We start from the raw sequence: 16,911 nt of genomic DNA, 5'->3' as shown, positions 1-16,911 counted from the left end.
TCAGTCTGTTCTGCCCACCAGCATGAAAGTTATAGCAATAGGTGCCTACTTCCACTGCCAGCTAATTCCTGTGTCAACTTCACCTTTAAACAGCCCTGTGAAGAACGCCTACTACTGTAAGAGCAATCTCTGTCCTGAATTGGACAGAGCTCAGGTAAAGATTTTATTTATTTAAATTTTCATCCCTAAAATAATTAATTTTGCTGGCAAAATGAAACAAAGCTTGAAGATCTAACAAAGTAAAATGTAAAGTATACCACTTTTAAACAGTAGTCATACACTCATATTTCCTGTAGGAAAGTAATTGACATTTTTAACTTGCAAGCCAGCCTTATGCATCAGAGCAAAATGACTCTAGAAGAAGCAATGTTTTAGTATTTCACTATCAAGTACAAATTAGCAATTGAAAACCCCACCAGGCTTGCACTTCATATGGTATAGGAAGAAGACTATTTAGTAATACAACCATAGAGTTCCCTGTAGTTCATAACCCACACATTTTAACAGAACTTTTCTAATAAAAAATCTCAAGGGAGATGAATAATTCTCTTCTGTCTGGTGCTGCATACGGAGGGAACATATGTTTTTCAATTTGTCTAGTATACTAAATAATACTTATGTCTTTTCCTGTTGAGAGATTAAGAAATTACTTATGTTTTAGAACAAGACCCAAAACTCAGTGATATTTTTCTTATTGTCTGGCTAAATTCCCATTCCATTAAATTTGGAAGAAAAGTGACAATTTCCACTCTAAGCATTTTCCCCAAAAAATACATGGATAACCCTAAAGCTCCAAAAGATACATGGATAACCCTAAACAACAAATCAACCCAACAAAAGCAGATTTTACTTTAATCCAGTAATTTTTGCTTCTGATGGATAAAAAGACAAACAATCGCTACTGTGTTTGAGAACAGGAGTAACCTGGACAGACGTGGATGGCCTTCTGAATATTTTTCAGAGGATTGTTTTTCTTATCTTCTAACATGTGACATCCTGCTACCAACTGATTAACTGCAATATTCAGCAGGACTTCCTATAAAACAGAACACAAGAGTTACTTAACCATGTATGTGATCAGACAGAATTAATTTTAGGACTGTTTATGGAATTACAAAATCTGCATTTTAAGAAAGGCAAACCTTTCCACAGTTTACATCAAGCGTCTGTGCAACACTTCCTGCTACAGCTCCTCCCTGCAAGATTAAAAAAACAAACGATTTAATTGCATGGCTAATTAATTTTATGCAAAAATATAATGCCAAAATATTTTTATTTTTGTTATTCACAAGTACAAAATTTGAACAATGAGGCAATGTCCTTGCTTATGGCATGATCTGTTTATAAAAAAATCAGCAAGAGACATTCTAGACTAGAGTTTATCCATATGATTGGTTTCTAATTTCACCCCCATATTGAAAAGGGTTTCTTTTCAGGTGCTATTTCTGTTTATATAATTAGCAAAAATTAAGGGAAGGAGTATTTATTTGAGGGAAAACTAATAATAAGCAGAAAAATGGAAAGGAAACACTGCCTAATGTGAAAAGTGAAGATGACTACATTAACCAAATTAAAGACAGGTAAATCTTAATATAAATATTTATTTACATAAATACACCTCTATAAAACTAAACAAAAGAAATTATAAATAAGTATACATAGTATAGCCTTTTATTGTTAGCATAATTCTAGCAGATCTTTCCTCTAAATTTACTTCAAGAATGGTTACCTCATGGAAGATCCAAATAATGGTCTATAAATTCAGTATGTAGCTGTGCACTGCTTTGAATGTAAGCCTTACATTTTCATATTAACTGGGGACAGTCCACACACTGAAGGGTGGGGTTTTTTCAGTTAAGAAACAAAACAGACTACTTGGAATGTAAACAGCACATATGCATTACACTTACTTACTTTTGGCTTTTTTGATGCATACAGTGGAACTAGTCGTGACAGAAGAGACCAAAGGGCAGGATTATCAGGGTAACTAGGGAAAGAAAAGGTTATTAAACTCACTGGTTTAGATATGCACCTGGTGTTCCGGGACTCAGTAGGCACTTGCTACAAATACAGATAGAGCTTTTTCTATTAAGAACACAATCCAATGTAAAACATGGGTAAAAACAAACACAACATTGAAATTATACTGCTAGCTAAAGAAATAAAATCTACAGCATGCATATAAATATTAATGGGAAGAAAACAAACTTTAGGCCTACAGGTTTTGTCTTCATAGTATGAAGAACAAGAAATTTTAGTTGTAGTTGGAAAAAAAACCTGCATGAAAATAGTTTCTGAAAACCCTTGGAGAGAATATAATGTGTGCCTTCCTGAAAGGCTCAGAATGCTAAGGCTAATCAAATCAAATTTGAACACAGACACTCAGCTAATGGAAGAAACAGCTTCAAAGGCTGCTAAATATTAAATAAAAACCCAAGGGACTTTTCTAGGCTGAAGGTTATGCTACACAGGATGAAAAATGCTTTCACAGAAGAGTAAACTAACCTACCTATCAAAAAAGTCCCCCAAACAAAATCAGAAGACACTGAATGAGCTATGAAACTTCTGCTATCTGATTCCATAAATAAGAAAGCAAACTTGTCAGCTAAAGGTACAACCTTAGGTGAGGACTTCATCTTTGAAAACAAATTTGTATAAAAAAATATTTTTAGAATAAGAATTCAAAGAACCAGGTTTGTTTATTCTTCAATGTAATCAAAGCAGTACATTTACAAGGCAATTTAAAGCAAGACAAATATATACATTATATACCTGTGTATTGCTTTGGAGACTTCCCTCTGGATTGCCACATTTCTACCTTGTAATGCATAAACAGCAGATGCAATGAGACACCTCTCATAAATCCCATCATTCCCTTTTTCATGCTTTAGTAATTCTTTTAGGGCTGCTGTTGCAAGTGTTACATCCTGCTTTACCAATCCCAGTGTGCACAAAGCCTTCAGACTTTCCGTACTAGGTTCCTTTAATGAGCTGTTGAATCAAAGAGAGGGAAAGTGACAACCAGTTTTGGAGCACAAACTAAGCTTCCTGATAACATGAGACTTCTTGTTACTTTTGAGTCCTCTTGCTCCCACGTATCATGAAAGGTATACAGAATTAACACTCTCTATGGGATCCTGGATCAGGCTAAATCTATATCCTTGAAGGCCAGGTTACAGGCACCTAATCAAGCTCTTAATGATTACTTTTGCCCTCGAAAAAAGACAAGAATGTAAGCTTCTGATTCTATGTTTTGTTTTCAGTCCCTAGCAAGAACAAAAGCTGTTAATTGAACTTGAACAGCCAGCAAAAGGACCCTTTGACAAGTAGGAAATGGTATTCTATCATACTAGTTATCCAGACATACTCACTGTTAAGAATCTCTGTGCTAAGCTGGTTATGAGAAATGAAAAAAGGAGCTTCATGTTCAAGGTCCTACTTGGGCACTCCAAGTCATCTAGCACAAATTCCAGTCAAGGGAGACATCTATCTATTGCACCAGAATGCATGATTTTTGTTCCTATTAGTAAAATCCACCAAAATCTGTTTGTAGTGTTGTTTCCAATTCAGGTCTAGACATATTCATTGCGATGTTTCTTTCCTAAGCCATTCACTACCTTTTTTTTTTTCCAAACACAAACATATAATGTCATTAGAAACTCTCATTGCTCATGTTTTTGACAAAAATAGAAGCCTGCAGTGATTTATAAGATGTAGGAAATATCAGTTTCCTAGCCAACTAACCACGGCTAGGAACGGTAACGGACCTTCTCTGTGTTATTAACTTCAGGAATCTGCTGGTAAGATGGGCACTGCACTGCCACTCTAGAGTTCTCTACTGACAGAGAATTGCCCCTGGGAGTTGAGATGGTAACTTAATTTGTAGCTACTAGGAGGCTAACAATGATGCACAAGCTATTTAGCCTCCACAGATCTGAAAAATAACAGGCATTCACCACTTAATTCCACAACTAGTAGAGATCTGTTTCTTTTCATGGGAAAGCTACAGGGTTGTCCTGGTCTATGCTACTGGGAACACAATAATTTCTGAGATTTTTGACTACTTAAACTATTTTCACTGGTCATTCAGAGTTCTTACAGCTAATGAGCAAAAACAGTGCTTACGACAACTACAAAGTAGTATTATCTTAGAAGATAAAGTTTTCAAAACTTCCAGGATGTTGGACATCCAAAGTGCTCAGCCCTTCCACTCAATACTGGTTGAAGAAAGTGGAAGAGACAGACCACAAAACAAAACCAGACATATCACATGAATAAGTACACTGCATCCATTTCCACTTCTATGCTGCAATACACAAAATATCCACCTGAGTTCCCACAAAAACAATAAAATACCACATTCTGATTATTCCCTCTACTCACCATTTAAACAGCAGTGTCTTTGCAGCATCCACTTTGTTCAGTTTATATTCTATTATTGCCAAGGCAGTCAGGATATGTGCTTTATCTTTTTCAGACTCAGCAACAGACAAGGCTTTTTCATAGGCTGGTAAAAATTCAATTGAGTGAGAAGAAAAAACACAACCTTTGTACAGCCCTTAGGATAGCACAATATTACAACAGAGAGACTACTTTAGGTTCAGGTTCACTGTATTTTCCCAACTCAAATCATAAGCAGAAGATAAAAATAAGTTGACTAAGACTTTGGAAGTAACTATGTTTGGAAACACCAGATTTACTGTTTAGAGCCCGGAAGTTGTTTAACACACATTTCTGTTTAGAAACAGAAACGAAAAGCAGCATTGGGATATTCAGAAAATGCCTGCAAGAACATGGTAAAAATACTTCCCATGATAGTTCATTTACAAAACAGTAGTTCAGATGGGCACACTCATTCCAAATACAAAATAAAATTATTTAAGACACTGAGCTGACTGTTCCTTTGTGAGCACTTAACACTTCTACACTAATTGTTGCATGTACCTTTTCATGAAGTTGCACATCTCAGAAGTGTGCAGTACAATTATATTTACCACTAAAGCTAAAGTGCTTTCAACACCACATTAATCTCCTATGAGAGAATCATAGAATAATTAGGGCCGGAAAATCAACCAATCTCTCAACCTGGAGATCAACCTCTCTACCACAGTAGGGCCACCTACAGAAGATGACACAGCACCTTGCAGGTGGGTTTTGAATGTCTCCAGAGGGGAGAAACTTCACAACCTCACTGTGTAGCCTGTTTCAGAGCCATTCTCCGTGTAAAAAGTTCTTCCTCATGTTGAGGTGGAACCTGTGTTTCAGATTATGTCCATCATGCCTTGCCCTGTTGATGGGCACCACTGCAAAGTGGCTAGCACCAGCCTCTTGACACCTGCTTTTGAGACACTTATATTGATGACATCACCTCTCAGTCTCCTCTTCTCTAGATTACAACTGATTCTTCCAGAGAGAATAATTTAAGTTGAGAGCAAGGGAGGCTCAGAGAAAAACAGCTTAATGGACAAGAATCCCACACTTCAAGAAATTTATTTTTCCCTACTACATTTGAGCGATACTAGGACTAACAGATTTTCACAGAATTATAGAATAGGCTGAGTTGGAAGGGACCCACCAACATAATGAAGTACAACTGTGCAAGACACTTGAAGAATCACACCATGTACCTAGGCCATTGTCCAAAAGCTTCTTGATCTGAAGACAACATTGGTGCTGTGATAACTTCCCTGGGGAGCCTGTTCCAGTACTCAACCACTCTCTGAGTGAAAAGTCTTTTCCTGATATTCAACCCAAACCTCCCCTGACTCAGCTTCAGGCCATTTCCTAGAATCCTGTCAATGGTTGTGAGAGTGAAGAGACCAGTACTTGCCCCTTCACTTCCTCGTGAGGATGAAGACCATAATGAGGTCTCCTCTCTAGTCTCCTCTTCTCCAGGCCAAACAAATCAAGGGACCTCAGCTGCTCCTCATAAGACTTCCTCTCTAGACCCTTCACCATCTTCATAGCCCTCTTCTGGATGCTCTTGAACAGCTTAATGTCTTTATTTATTGCAGTGCCCAAAACTGCACATGGTACTCAAGGTACTGAAATACCTGTGGCATTTATACTTACACAATAGGACTGAAGAAGCAAAATACTGAATGTCAGCTAGGTTGGTTGGACAAACAAATTTTGCTTAAGATTAAATGTTTAAGATTAAATTTTGTTAAGATTAACCTCAAAAGAAGTGTTCCATAATGCTCTGAATTTTACCTTTGATACTTTCTTCAAAGAGTCCTTTCTTGAAGTAAGCTAACGCTAGCCCCACAATGCCATCAAACTCTGTTAGGGGTACTGATGTGTAAACTTCAATGGCCTCATCACAGCGCCCAAGAGCACTGCAAAAAAAGCCCCAGTCACTGGTAGGAAGGATGCAGCAACAGCTGTTATAACTCACACAAATTGTCCTTGAGGACCAGAGCCCTCTATTCCATAGCAGTTTTAAACAGACACCTAGAAAAGAGCAATATTAGGACACAAGAAAGTGCAGTAATCCCCACCCTTTGCCTGGTATAGCAGTTACTCTCTCCAACTATGTTGCATGAAGAACAACTGATAGGAAGAAGTCATCCATATCTGCATGACAGCTGTATATAAGGCAAATGACTTAATGATCATCACAGTGCAGGGGGAGAAAACAGCAAAGGAGAAACATGCAAAAAGCAAATCAAGTATTTTTTTGGAAAAAAGCAAATCATGCACACAGACAGGAAAATGCACACACAGAAAGATTACAGCATTCTTGTTCTAAGACCACTATGGAAAGAATAATAGAGGATTGTATTTATTAGAACTACTTATCAGTTACTAGAGATTTGTTCTTGTGTAAGTTGCACACATGAACTAACAGACATACAGCTTGGATGTGAGATTTCAGGAGTCTAAAGAGTTGGTTCTAAAACCTTCCCTGAAGTTAATGAATTATCACTTCGTCACAGGTTACAAGTTTCAGTGTCACATACAATAATATATGAGGTTTCCCCAGAGAGCTAACACATATTTAAGTAGTAGACCTTGAGCTGCCTCATATCAAAGAGAAATTTGAAAGTCTACATACTTAACTCCTGCATTCCCTCAGAACCAGAAGACATCACAAAAGGAACTTACAGTATAGGGATTCATCAGCAGAAAGACCACACACAGGTACACAACACCTCAACCTCACATGCTTCAGGTTGTGAAAGTCAATATAAATTCAAAGGCTAGGTAGAAGGGCTTTTGAACAAACCTCGAAGCAGCACTTTTATTCAGACTAAGACTATTACACAGCTCAAGGGTCAAGATTGCAAAAAGAAAAAAAAAATTAAAAAAACCCCCACAACTTATTGTGGAGACAATATTACAGACTACACTAAGACATGTTAGTACCAAGCAAAGGATAAGGGAATCACTGTTACGCTACAGCCTGTGAAGACATACAGCAATTCCTTACAATATGATTTTTTTTAATTACACTACATATTTCTGGAGCAAATACAAAGTCCAGTCAAACCTGTCTCCAGTTACGAATAATGTTTAATAGATGATTTTTAGCAACCATCTTTCACCTTAAGCCTCACCATATTTTGTACTGCTGCATTCACAACCTCCAAAGCTGAAGTTAGGGGCCCAGAAAGTCAACAGACACTTACCATAGTGACCTGCCATAGTTTTGCATTGCTATATTGTATTTCTCAGTATCCTCTGAGTTTTTCAGCAGTGTAGCTGCCCTAAAATTAACCACATTGAATGTTACTTATCATGTGACTACAAGATGCATATTTTGAGAACAGTTTTCAGAGCAAAATGGACAACTGTTTTATATAAAAGCTTTTCTATGCTAATTAAACATAAACAGAGACTATTTTACTGTTTTAATGCATCAACATGTTCACCAAATACTGTTTCATTTGTCACCTTCCCCTCTTTGAAAAGAAGAGAGAAGGAAAAAAAACCCCAAAACAAACCCAATAGTCAACCACCTCCATTAATTAGAGTGGGATAGAGAATAAAGCTAAAACCAAGCTTGCTTTCTCCTTCAATTTCATTTAAATCCCACACAGTGAATTAGTTAATGACAAGACATACAAGTCTTAGGACATCTTTACTTTTCTGTGTTCTGCCTTTCCAAATTTGGTATAGGAACATCCACACACCCATCCTAGAATACACTTAGTTGAAATATACTGTTGAACTGAGAAAGTAAAGTTTATCTAAGGAAAAAAAAAACTTAGGTTTTTCAGCTGGTTCATGGAAAAGGAGCTTCTCTAAGTTTTCCAAGGGTCTACAGTTTACCTCTCATAGGCATAGGCTGCCTGCTGTTTTAGATCCAGATACTCATTCAAAAACCCAAACATTGCGAAAGCAGAAGCATCATCTGGATTTCTTTCTAGAAAATCAGAATTGACAATGCAGGAAAACAAGATCAGTAAGCTGTGAAAAAGCATTACAAAAACACTGCTACACTGAAGCTACAGTACATGCACTGAACACTTTGCCAAATGCTTCTGTCAGCTGCTCATGAGAATAATTTTGACCGGCTTGCAGGCAAATACAGAAGAGACAGATGACCCAAAGCATGACATCAGGGTGGCTCAAAAATGTTTAAAATATTACGATGTAACATTAATGCATAATGCACTCAATATATTTTAAGTTTTTCAGCAGGCAGATTTTTTTTAATGAAATGGGAAAGTATTCATCTTGCATTGACTCTAGTAAAATACCAGTAGAATCTTATGTTTTATTCTTAATACATTCTGAAACAATTCTGTACAATGTGCTCTAGGACAATCCTGCTTGAGCAGGGAGGTAAGACCAGATGACCATTATGGTCCCTTCCAAGACTAGTCATTTTTAATTAATTGCTAAGGCACAAATTTGTCAGCTGTCAACTCATCTCAGACTAGTAACTTTTCTCCCCAGAACAGGAAGGAAGGCTCTCTGGAGTCCCCTTAAGAACAAGGCACAAAGAAATAACAGTCTCATATTCACATCTCATTTACTGTGAGATGTATTTTCTAGCTCTCAAGAGTCAGCAACAGATTACTCAAATGACTTCTTTACAGGAATACTTGCAGACTAATGAAAATCTGCATTTCCTCTATCTGCTTTCCAGGCTAGACATATCCAGTCGGGAGGCTGGCTTGGAATCATGCACAAAACCAGAGTCCATCACCTGCTGAAGGTTAACAAAATCATATGCTTGAGAATATTGAGTTACACAGCACACAGGAACAATGCTCTGCCAAGCTTCACATCACAGAGGCAGAGGATCTGGCACTTATCTTCCCCTGCACATACAGACACATGCAAAGGGAGTCTGAGAGCAAACACCCTATGAGAAGCATGACAAGGCTCTGGTCCCTATTTTCGTTGGTCTTTGAAACAGCTAGAAGGAGTAAGCAGACAGAACCCACATCCCTTTCATTGCTGTGTGATAATGGAAATTGGTCAGTGGTCTGCTTACCCTGTTTCAGTTAGTTTAAGCTAAAAATCCTCTCCCCACCTCAGCCAGACCTCTCTTGTCTAGAACTAGTACAGGTATATTTATTCATTCTGAATGCATGTTAGGTGAGACAGGTTAGAGAGGTATTTAAATTACCTACCTGTATATTTGCTCAAGACCACTTGGGCTGCTGGTATAGCATTCATTTGAACAATGTTGTACAGATACAGTTCAGTGTTTCTGTTGGCTTTATCCTGCAGCGTTGAACATACCCAGTGGGCATAGCCTTTTGCTCCCTCAGTCTCAAAAAACAAACAGACACCCCCCAAAATACGAATCATTAAACCTGCTCAAGATACAGCAAAACAATTGCAGATTATAATACTACTAATTTTTGTTTTAGGACAGAGTTTTGGCTAAAAATCTGCGTCAGTGTTAAGCAGAAGAATATACCAAATTGAATCCCTCCACACATACTTTTAACTTGCCATCTGAGCAAAGCAAATCCTTATGTTTTCATATAATGTGCTGCATGATTGTACAGACAATAGGCAAAAAAAAAAAAAGCTATGAAAGAGTAAGTCCTCCACTTTTTTAGAACACAGGGTCCTGGCAGAATCCTTGCTCTCTCCAGAAACATTTTATGCCTTTGATCTATGTCCAGTTCTGTGGAACAAGGAGAATGTTTATTCATGACTTAAAGAGCTGATTTCTTGAACCCTTGGGACTAAAAAATTTTATAAAGCCTGCTATACAATACCAGCATAAGTCAGCAACAACATGGAAGCCAGACAATCTCATCTGAAACATGACTGTAGCAGTTTCACTACTCAAGACATGCCTGTTTAAAAAACATTATCTCCTAAGCAGAGAGACTGGATGTACAAAAACTTCAGAACAATATAACTGTTACACTTACATGCATACTGAGTTCAGTTGTGTGCCTGAAGAGATCCATAGTATCATAGCTGCCTACAGTCTCTGCAATAAGAGCCTAGAGGGAAGCAAGAGCTGCTATGGTCATGTACTTTAAAAATTATGACATTGACAAAAACCTTAGCTCATATTATGTCAGACATATCTTAAGCATTCAAGATGAACACACTTTTTTCTCATAGCCCACAAGCAAGATTGGTTTTAAAAACAAAATGAACACAGGAGAAACACAAGCAGTCTCCACTGTATCAGTAATTTAAACTCTTTGGCTGCTACCCTTCAGAACAAAGACTTGCATGTATTAGAACAATTTGTAACAACATCTGAAAAGAGCTGAATTTCAACATGTGATGGTGCTAGTTCTTTTCTAGAATCCAGTTTTCAATTAGATATCATTAGCAGGTGAGCAGCATGGCATTATGAAATTCACCCATAATGATCATAAAAGTCACAAATATCTCAACTATTCACAGATGGCCTAGATCACTAGATATCAGAAGGCGCATGTCAGCTATCAGTAGCAGGGGAGGAAGGGACTTCCCAGAAAATGAGAAGTGTTTTGTCCCAGGTACATTAGAAGCTTACTTATTCTGACAGTGGCATTAGAAAGGGGGACTGAGATGAGAGTTGGGTGGTGCCATTTAATGAATTAATGGTACAGCTGAAGCCGAAATAACTATCATCTTATAAAGACAGTGCTTTGTTGACAATTGTCTATAAAAAGCCTCAGAGCATAGTGATTGTTTGGTTAATAGTTTGTTAGAGAACTCACAATATCAGCCAGAAAAACATCCATCATATGAGTGTGTCTGATGAACACAGTAGCTTAGATTGTATTACCACTATGGAAACAAAGGAAGTAGAAGCTCTCTTAAAACACCATTTTTAGGAGCATGAATAAGTGCCAGTTACGAGGCTGAAGTTTAAGTTCTTCAAAAACTGGGTTTTGCGTGCAGTTTCATGATTTTTCATCATACCTGTCCAATCCAACACAAGAGGTAAGAAGGTTCCAGAGACTGGGCTACCTTGAAGGCTTCATGAGCTTGCTGTAGAACCAAATAAAACACTGCTGTTGAACTGCCTGGTATGGTAACAGAACACTTCTGAGCACACACAGGTACTAACATGCAGTAGTATTAGAAGAGACTTAATGGACCAAATTAGGTCACTACTAAAAACAGCTTCTGTTCCACAGAGAACAACACATTGCCCAGAGAAATAAACCAGTTTAGTCTTAAAGAAAACAAAAATAAAAATTAGAAAACTTCACAATATCAAAGTTCCCCTCCCTTCTAAATATGCTTCCTTCCCAGCTAGAGAATTCAGAAGCTAAATGAACCCTTGGAACAATTTAAAAATCTGACTCTTGGAGGATCTAGTTTTGAAAATTTGCTTTTTTATAATACAAACGTATTTTCAAAAGGATAAAACTGATTATCACCCACAAGTCATCTCCCTATGGCCTACACATGCTTAAGAGTTCCTCCCTTAATCTGGCACAAGGGGAACCAAGTCTTAGCATTAGCAGTCTTAGCAGTAAGCAGTCTGTACTATCAAGTTATTTTTCTTAAAAATAATTCTGACCATCACATTTCCAGTCAAACAAAATTTCTGTAATTTCAACCAGCAAATAGGACAGGATGTACTTTAACTGCGTGAGAGCTTCAGACTTCACTTAATATGCACTCAGATTTTTCTCCGGAGAAACTCTGAAGATTAAAGTGTTACAGTAAATCATATATTTGCTGATGAGCAGAAAGTAGGTATCTACGGGAACTCAAACACTGGGAGTTCAGTCCATGACCTACAACTAGAAGTTCTTGGCCAAACCTGGCATGCCCTGGCTTGACTAACCACTTCTCTGTCCTTCCATTAAGTTTTCATTCCAGCTGCTGGAAAGCAATTTTGCCAATTCAGCAGAAGTTCACAATTCACCTAACCTTAGCCCCCCCAGAACAAATTTTGAATTTATCTGCATTCCTCAAGTGCCAATCTAATTTCTTTTGAAGGATGTATATTTTTTGAATTTCAAAGGGACATTTGAAATTGACACTCCCATCCCCATATATACACTCTTAAAAAAAAAAAAAGAAAGGAAAATTATACTTGAGGATGGGAAATAGATTACCTCAATGTTTCCAGTTGCCAGATACAAAACCCCCAAGTTGGTCCAGGCAACAACATTCTAAACAAAACAAATAAAGTTAAAACCAATATATTATTACACTCCTCAGAAATAGCAGTGCATCAGGGGAAATGTCTTAAATGCCCACTTGAAACAGATGGCAGCTGCCTACAGCACTTACAATTTGCTCAGCTTGAACAGATTTGATGAACGAATGTTGTGCAAGAGCATAATTCCCAACAGCTGGGGGGAGAAAAAAAATGGAGACCTAGATGTAACTGAATTTCAAAACACCATTAGTCAAGCTTCCTTCTAATTAAGGACGTTAGAGATCTAGGGCTGTTACTGAAGACTTACCACTACAAGAAGCAACTACACCAAGCGCATTCCAATAAAGATGATTTTTGCTGTCAAGTCTCACAGCTTTTTTGAGACACTGGAAGAAAATGAAATGTGGATTATAATGATTAAGAGAGCAAAAATTATGATTTTATGCACTTACTTATTCAGAGATGTAGGTTTTATTGTGTACAAAGAGAATATGCAGAGAAGCATGAACAGCAGTTTAAAGAATGTACTAGGAAATACAGGCAATACCTGCAAAGACTTCTCTAACAGTTCACTGATCTCATTCATGTCAGCGCCCACTGCTGTGAGGTGCTCCGCTTGGCGATAATAATTTATTCCAAGATCACACCATATGCTTGGCAAAGACATCAATTTTAAAGCTCTGCCATAACACCTACAGAAACATGAATCACAGAATCATTATTCTGAGTCTCTGCACGAAGAGCAGAAAGCTGAAAAAGTATTCAAAAGAGTGCTTAGAAACCTAAACAAAGTAAACATACATAAATACAAACAAAACCAGACAAGAACTTAAAGCAAAAAAAAACCAACTAATACATTTTCTTTCAGGCACTTATTGTGTGTCCGAATCTGGTCTAAAGGCAATCTGTAGTGCTTGCCACTACAGATTGCCTTTAGATGCCACAGCTGTGATTATGTAGGTGTGCATTAAATCAAAGCTCTGTCAGTTACATTATGCATGCTTTTACTTAAAACAAACATCAGTCATTTTTACAGTTCATCAGGCTTCCCCTAGGAAGTACTGGACTTTACAGATCATGGTTGAGATTCACCAAGCAGATACACTTCCTGCCTTACAGATCCAGCTGAAAAAAATTTAGAGGGAGTCACAGAACAGTGAATTTGTCACAAGAAATTTTTTACAAGAAAGAGGCACAGACAGAAAGCTGAAAGTATTATCTTGGACTTCCATTGTCCTGGGAGAATTAGTCAGCAAATACCACAACCACTGCATTTAAACAGCTGTGATTTGTGGAACAGCAGAGAGAATGTAGTCATGCACCTGGAGGCAGAAAGGAGAAGAGCAGGTGCTGACAGCACTGTGGCAATACAGGAAACATACCCGGAAATAAGTAGTGTAATCTGGAAGAATCATGAGAATCCATTTACCCAATGTGCACGTATCAACAGATCAGCATGTCTTCCATTTTCTACAAATTAAATAGTCTAGAATACTTGAGACTCTACAGAGTCTTACACAACAGACAAGCTCTTAACAATAAAAGAATATTACCTTCCTCCCAGTATGAGAAGCTCATTTTTCGTCAGCACCTGTTTGGTTTCATTTTTACTCAGAAGGGATCCTAGTACTTGAACATTCACTTTGGCTGGTGAAATAACATGTACACTAGTACAGGTATCTCCTAACAGTTTCCAGAGGCAAGATACATCAGGACGGTGCTTTACTGCCCTACAGTTACAAAGAAAACACACATAACACCTACTCAGATACTGCAACATCCTTTTCTGAATAAAAGTCACTGTGCCACTTTGTGCCACAATGTGCCACTCTGAAGAGCGGCACAACCTCAAATGCAATTAATCAGTAAGGTGTTTGATTTAATCCAGTTTCTTCCTATTCAAGCTACAAGTCTAAAAGACCAAAATTTAAAAACAACAATAAAAAGCAACCAAACAAAACCACCCCAACATGTCAGCTGACTACATGCACTCTTGCATTTGTCATATTAAAAGACATTACTCATCTGCAGAAACTTGATGGCCTTTCTCCTCTAACAGCAGTTATTCCAAGGTTTAATTTAGCACATCTTGTATGAAATGCAGAACAAAAAGACTGAGAAGGAAGGACTTATTTTCCTCTTATCCATTATTTTTTGTGGATATTTTCTGGGGAATACACTCCTCCCAGATCCATATATCAGCAGGACTACAGAAGAGAACTCTGTGTCATTTCACACTTTTTTTAGAATCAAATGACTCTCTATATTTGAAAAGAAAAAACATAAAACTCTGTAATTGCCATTAATTTAAGCAGCCTGTGTTTAGAATCTGTTACTCAAACCATTTTTAATAAACACATTCTTACTTCTAGATTAGAAGTTCTAGTCCATTTGATTCAGTCTAACTGAAAATTTTAAAACTCTTATTTTTAAATAAATTTAAAAAATTAACTCTTATTTTCTGCCTGTCAACCCACAATCCCAGCAGAAATTAAGTGAATATTTAGTACCAACCTTGTAAAATATGCAAGGGCCTGCTCTATGTAATCCACAGCCTTCCTATCCAAATAGTTATCAAGGGCTGATCTTGCCAGCATGAGATAACACTCACCAAGTCCTGAAAGTGAGAGAAAATATTGTCTGTGAAAATAAATGCTCTTATGATATGCTTAAAAGTACAGTGCGGAAGGAACCTGGAAGCTGGGTCAGCATTTCTGCCTTATGCAAAAGTCTATACCCTGCATACACTGTAACAAAATCAAAACACCTACAATGCTCCCAACAAAGACTTTGCTTTTAAACTATCTTGTGAAGTGTGAACTGTAGGATCATTTGGCTATTAAAATAAACCTAAATCATTATTTAAAAAATAGCATTTAAACTTTGGGTTTATCTTCAAATATTAAGTAAATCCATACTGAGAAATCTGCATTGTTACACCTTTGACAAATACACTAATTTGCAGTTTACATGAGTGAAAAATCAATCCTGAGAAACAAAAGGAATAAAGAATGTCAGGGTAGGCAGAAGGGAAATATTCAATGAAGAAAACCTGAAGCCAGCATTATTTAATTCTATTTATATACTAATTTACTTCATATGGTGTGTTGAGTCTGGCTGAGATGGAGTTAATTTGACCCGTAGGAACCCTCATAGTGCTGTGCTATGTACTGGTAGCTGGAAAGGTGCTGATAAGACACCAGTGTTTTGGTTGCTGCTGAACAGTGTTTGGAACAGCATCAAGGCAGTCTCTACAAAATTCCCTCCTTTAGCATTAGGCTGGGGGTAGTCAGAATCCTGAGAGGAGACACAGCCAGGACAGCTGATCTAAACTGACCAGAGGGATATTCCATACCACATCACATCTGTTCAGCCATAAAAACTGAGCTATAAATATGGAAGAGACTGGGGCGGGGGGGCACTTGTTATCACATTTGTTTTCTGAACCAATGACTAGGCAGACTGAAATCCTACTTCATGAGAAGTAGCTGGACATCACCTATTCATAGGAAGTAGAGAATAAATTTTGTTTTCGTTTGCTTCTTCATGTGGCCTTTGCATTTGCTTTATTAAACCACATTTGTCTTGACCCATGAGTTTCTGCAATCTTATTTTGTCTTCAGTTCACATCTTGCTGAGAAGGGGAGTGACAGAGCAACTTGGTGGGCAGCTGATGCCCAGACAAGGTCAACCCACCACAGCTGGAAATGGTTCCACTATGAAAAAGGAACTGCATCATAGGTAAAAATTTCTAACATTTTGGAAATAGTAACTGCTTGCTTTACACATATGCTGGCACTAGCAGTGATTCTGTCCAGCCCTAAGTCACTGGATATGAGTACCATTCACTCTCAGATTATTTTGACACTTCTGAAGCTACTTCCTCATGCTACTGTAATCCTCCACCTATACCAAAACAGAGTTTTGCAAGAGTCTTTATCTTGACTCCCCAGAAGCCCCAAGATCATGAGCTTATCAGATGTCAAGATCAAAAAACAAAATTTATTTTATTCCCCAAAATTACACGAAAGATACGCTAGAACAGAGGCAGAATAAGTATTTAGTAGCACAAAATCAAAACACATTGAAAAGATGCAGTGAAATAACACCAGTAAAGTTATTCACTCAACTACCAGAGACTATGCTTCCAACAGCTCAACTAAGAAACTGGTCAAATGGATCAGAGCAGTTGAAAATAAACACTGATGGGACAGTCCAAGAACTTCAGAGAGTTTTAAGAAGGTCCACAAAATTTACAATATTGGACCAAACATCATAAGAAGTCTCTAAGAAAGTGAAGGCTGTTTGGAGACTTTAAAGGATTTACAGCTAACAAATCAGAGGTTACAATGTGAGCCTCTAAGAAGGAAGAC

General features: G+C 37.6%; 1 protein-coding gene across 4 annotated transcripts in view; it reads right to left on the bottom strand.

The window, feature by feature from the left end:
• Nucleotides 1-16,911, bottom strand: part of TTC37 (tetratricopeptide repeat domain 37) — a 47,782-nt gene that overhangs the window by 11,601 nt on the left and 19,270 nt on the right. For all 4 annotated transcript variants that reach the window (XM_030968462.1, XM_030968465.1, XM_030968463.1 and 1 more), the window contains 17 exons: nucleotides 15,053-15,155; nucleotides 14,092-14,268; nucleotides 13,086-13,230; nucleotides 12,846-12,924; nucleotides 12,670-12,731; nucleotides 12,492-12,548; nucleotides 11,341-11,409; nucleotides 10,347-10,421; nucleotides 9,588-9,729; nucleotides 8,275-8,368; nucleotides 7,632-7,709; nucleotides 6,214-6,338; nucleotides 4,384-4,507; nucleotides 2,773-2,991; nucleotides 1,915-1,987; nucleotides 1,143-1,196; nucleotides 925-1,036 (listed from right to left, as the gene is read on the bottom strand). In XM_030968462.1, the coding sequence (XP_030824322.1) occupies nucleotides 925-1,036; nucleotides 1,143-1,196; nucleotides 1,915-1,987; nucleotides 2,773-2,991; nucleotides 4,384-4,507; nucleotides 6,214-6,338; nucleotides 7,632-7,709; nucleotides 8,275-8,368; nucleotides 9,588-9,729; nucleotides 10,347-10,421; nucleotides 11,341-11,409; nucleotides 12,492-12,548; nucleotides 12,670-12,731; nucleotides 12,846-12,924; nucleotides 13,086-13,230; nucleotides 14,092-14,268; nucleotides 15,053-15,155 (1,788 nt within the window). The remainder of the gene's footprint in view (nucleotides 1-924; nucleotides 1,037-1,142; nucleotides 1,197-1,914; nucleotides 1,988-2,772; nucleotides 2,992-4,383; nucleotides 4,508-6,213; nucleotides 6,339-7,631; nucleotides 7,710-8,274; nucleotides 8,369-9,587; nucleotides 9,730-10,346; nucleotides 10,422-11,340; nucleotides 11,410-12,491; nucleotides 12,549-12,669; nucleotides 12,732-12,845; nucleotides 12,925-13,085; nucleotides 13,231-14,091; nucleotides 14,269-15,052; nucleotides 15,156-16,911) is intronic.

The sequence above is a fragment of the Camarhynchus parvulus genome, chromosome Z, assembly GCF_901933205.1.
Source record: "Camarhynchus parvulus chromosome Z, STF_HiC, whole genome shotgun sequence".
In the NCBI taxonomy this organism is placed as follows: Eukaryota; Metazoa; Chordata; class Aves; order Passeriformes; family Thraupidae; genus Camarhynchus; species Camarhynchus parvulus.
This window is presented reverse-complemented; position numbering and strand designations above follow the sequence as displayed.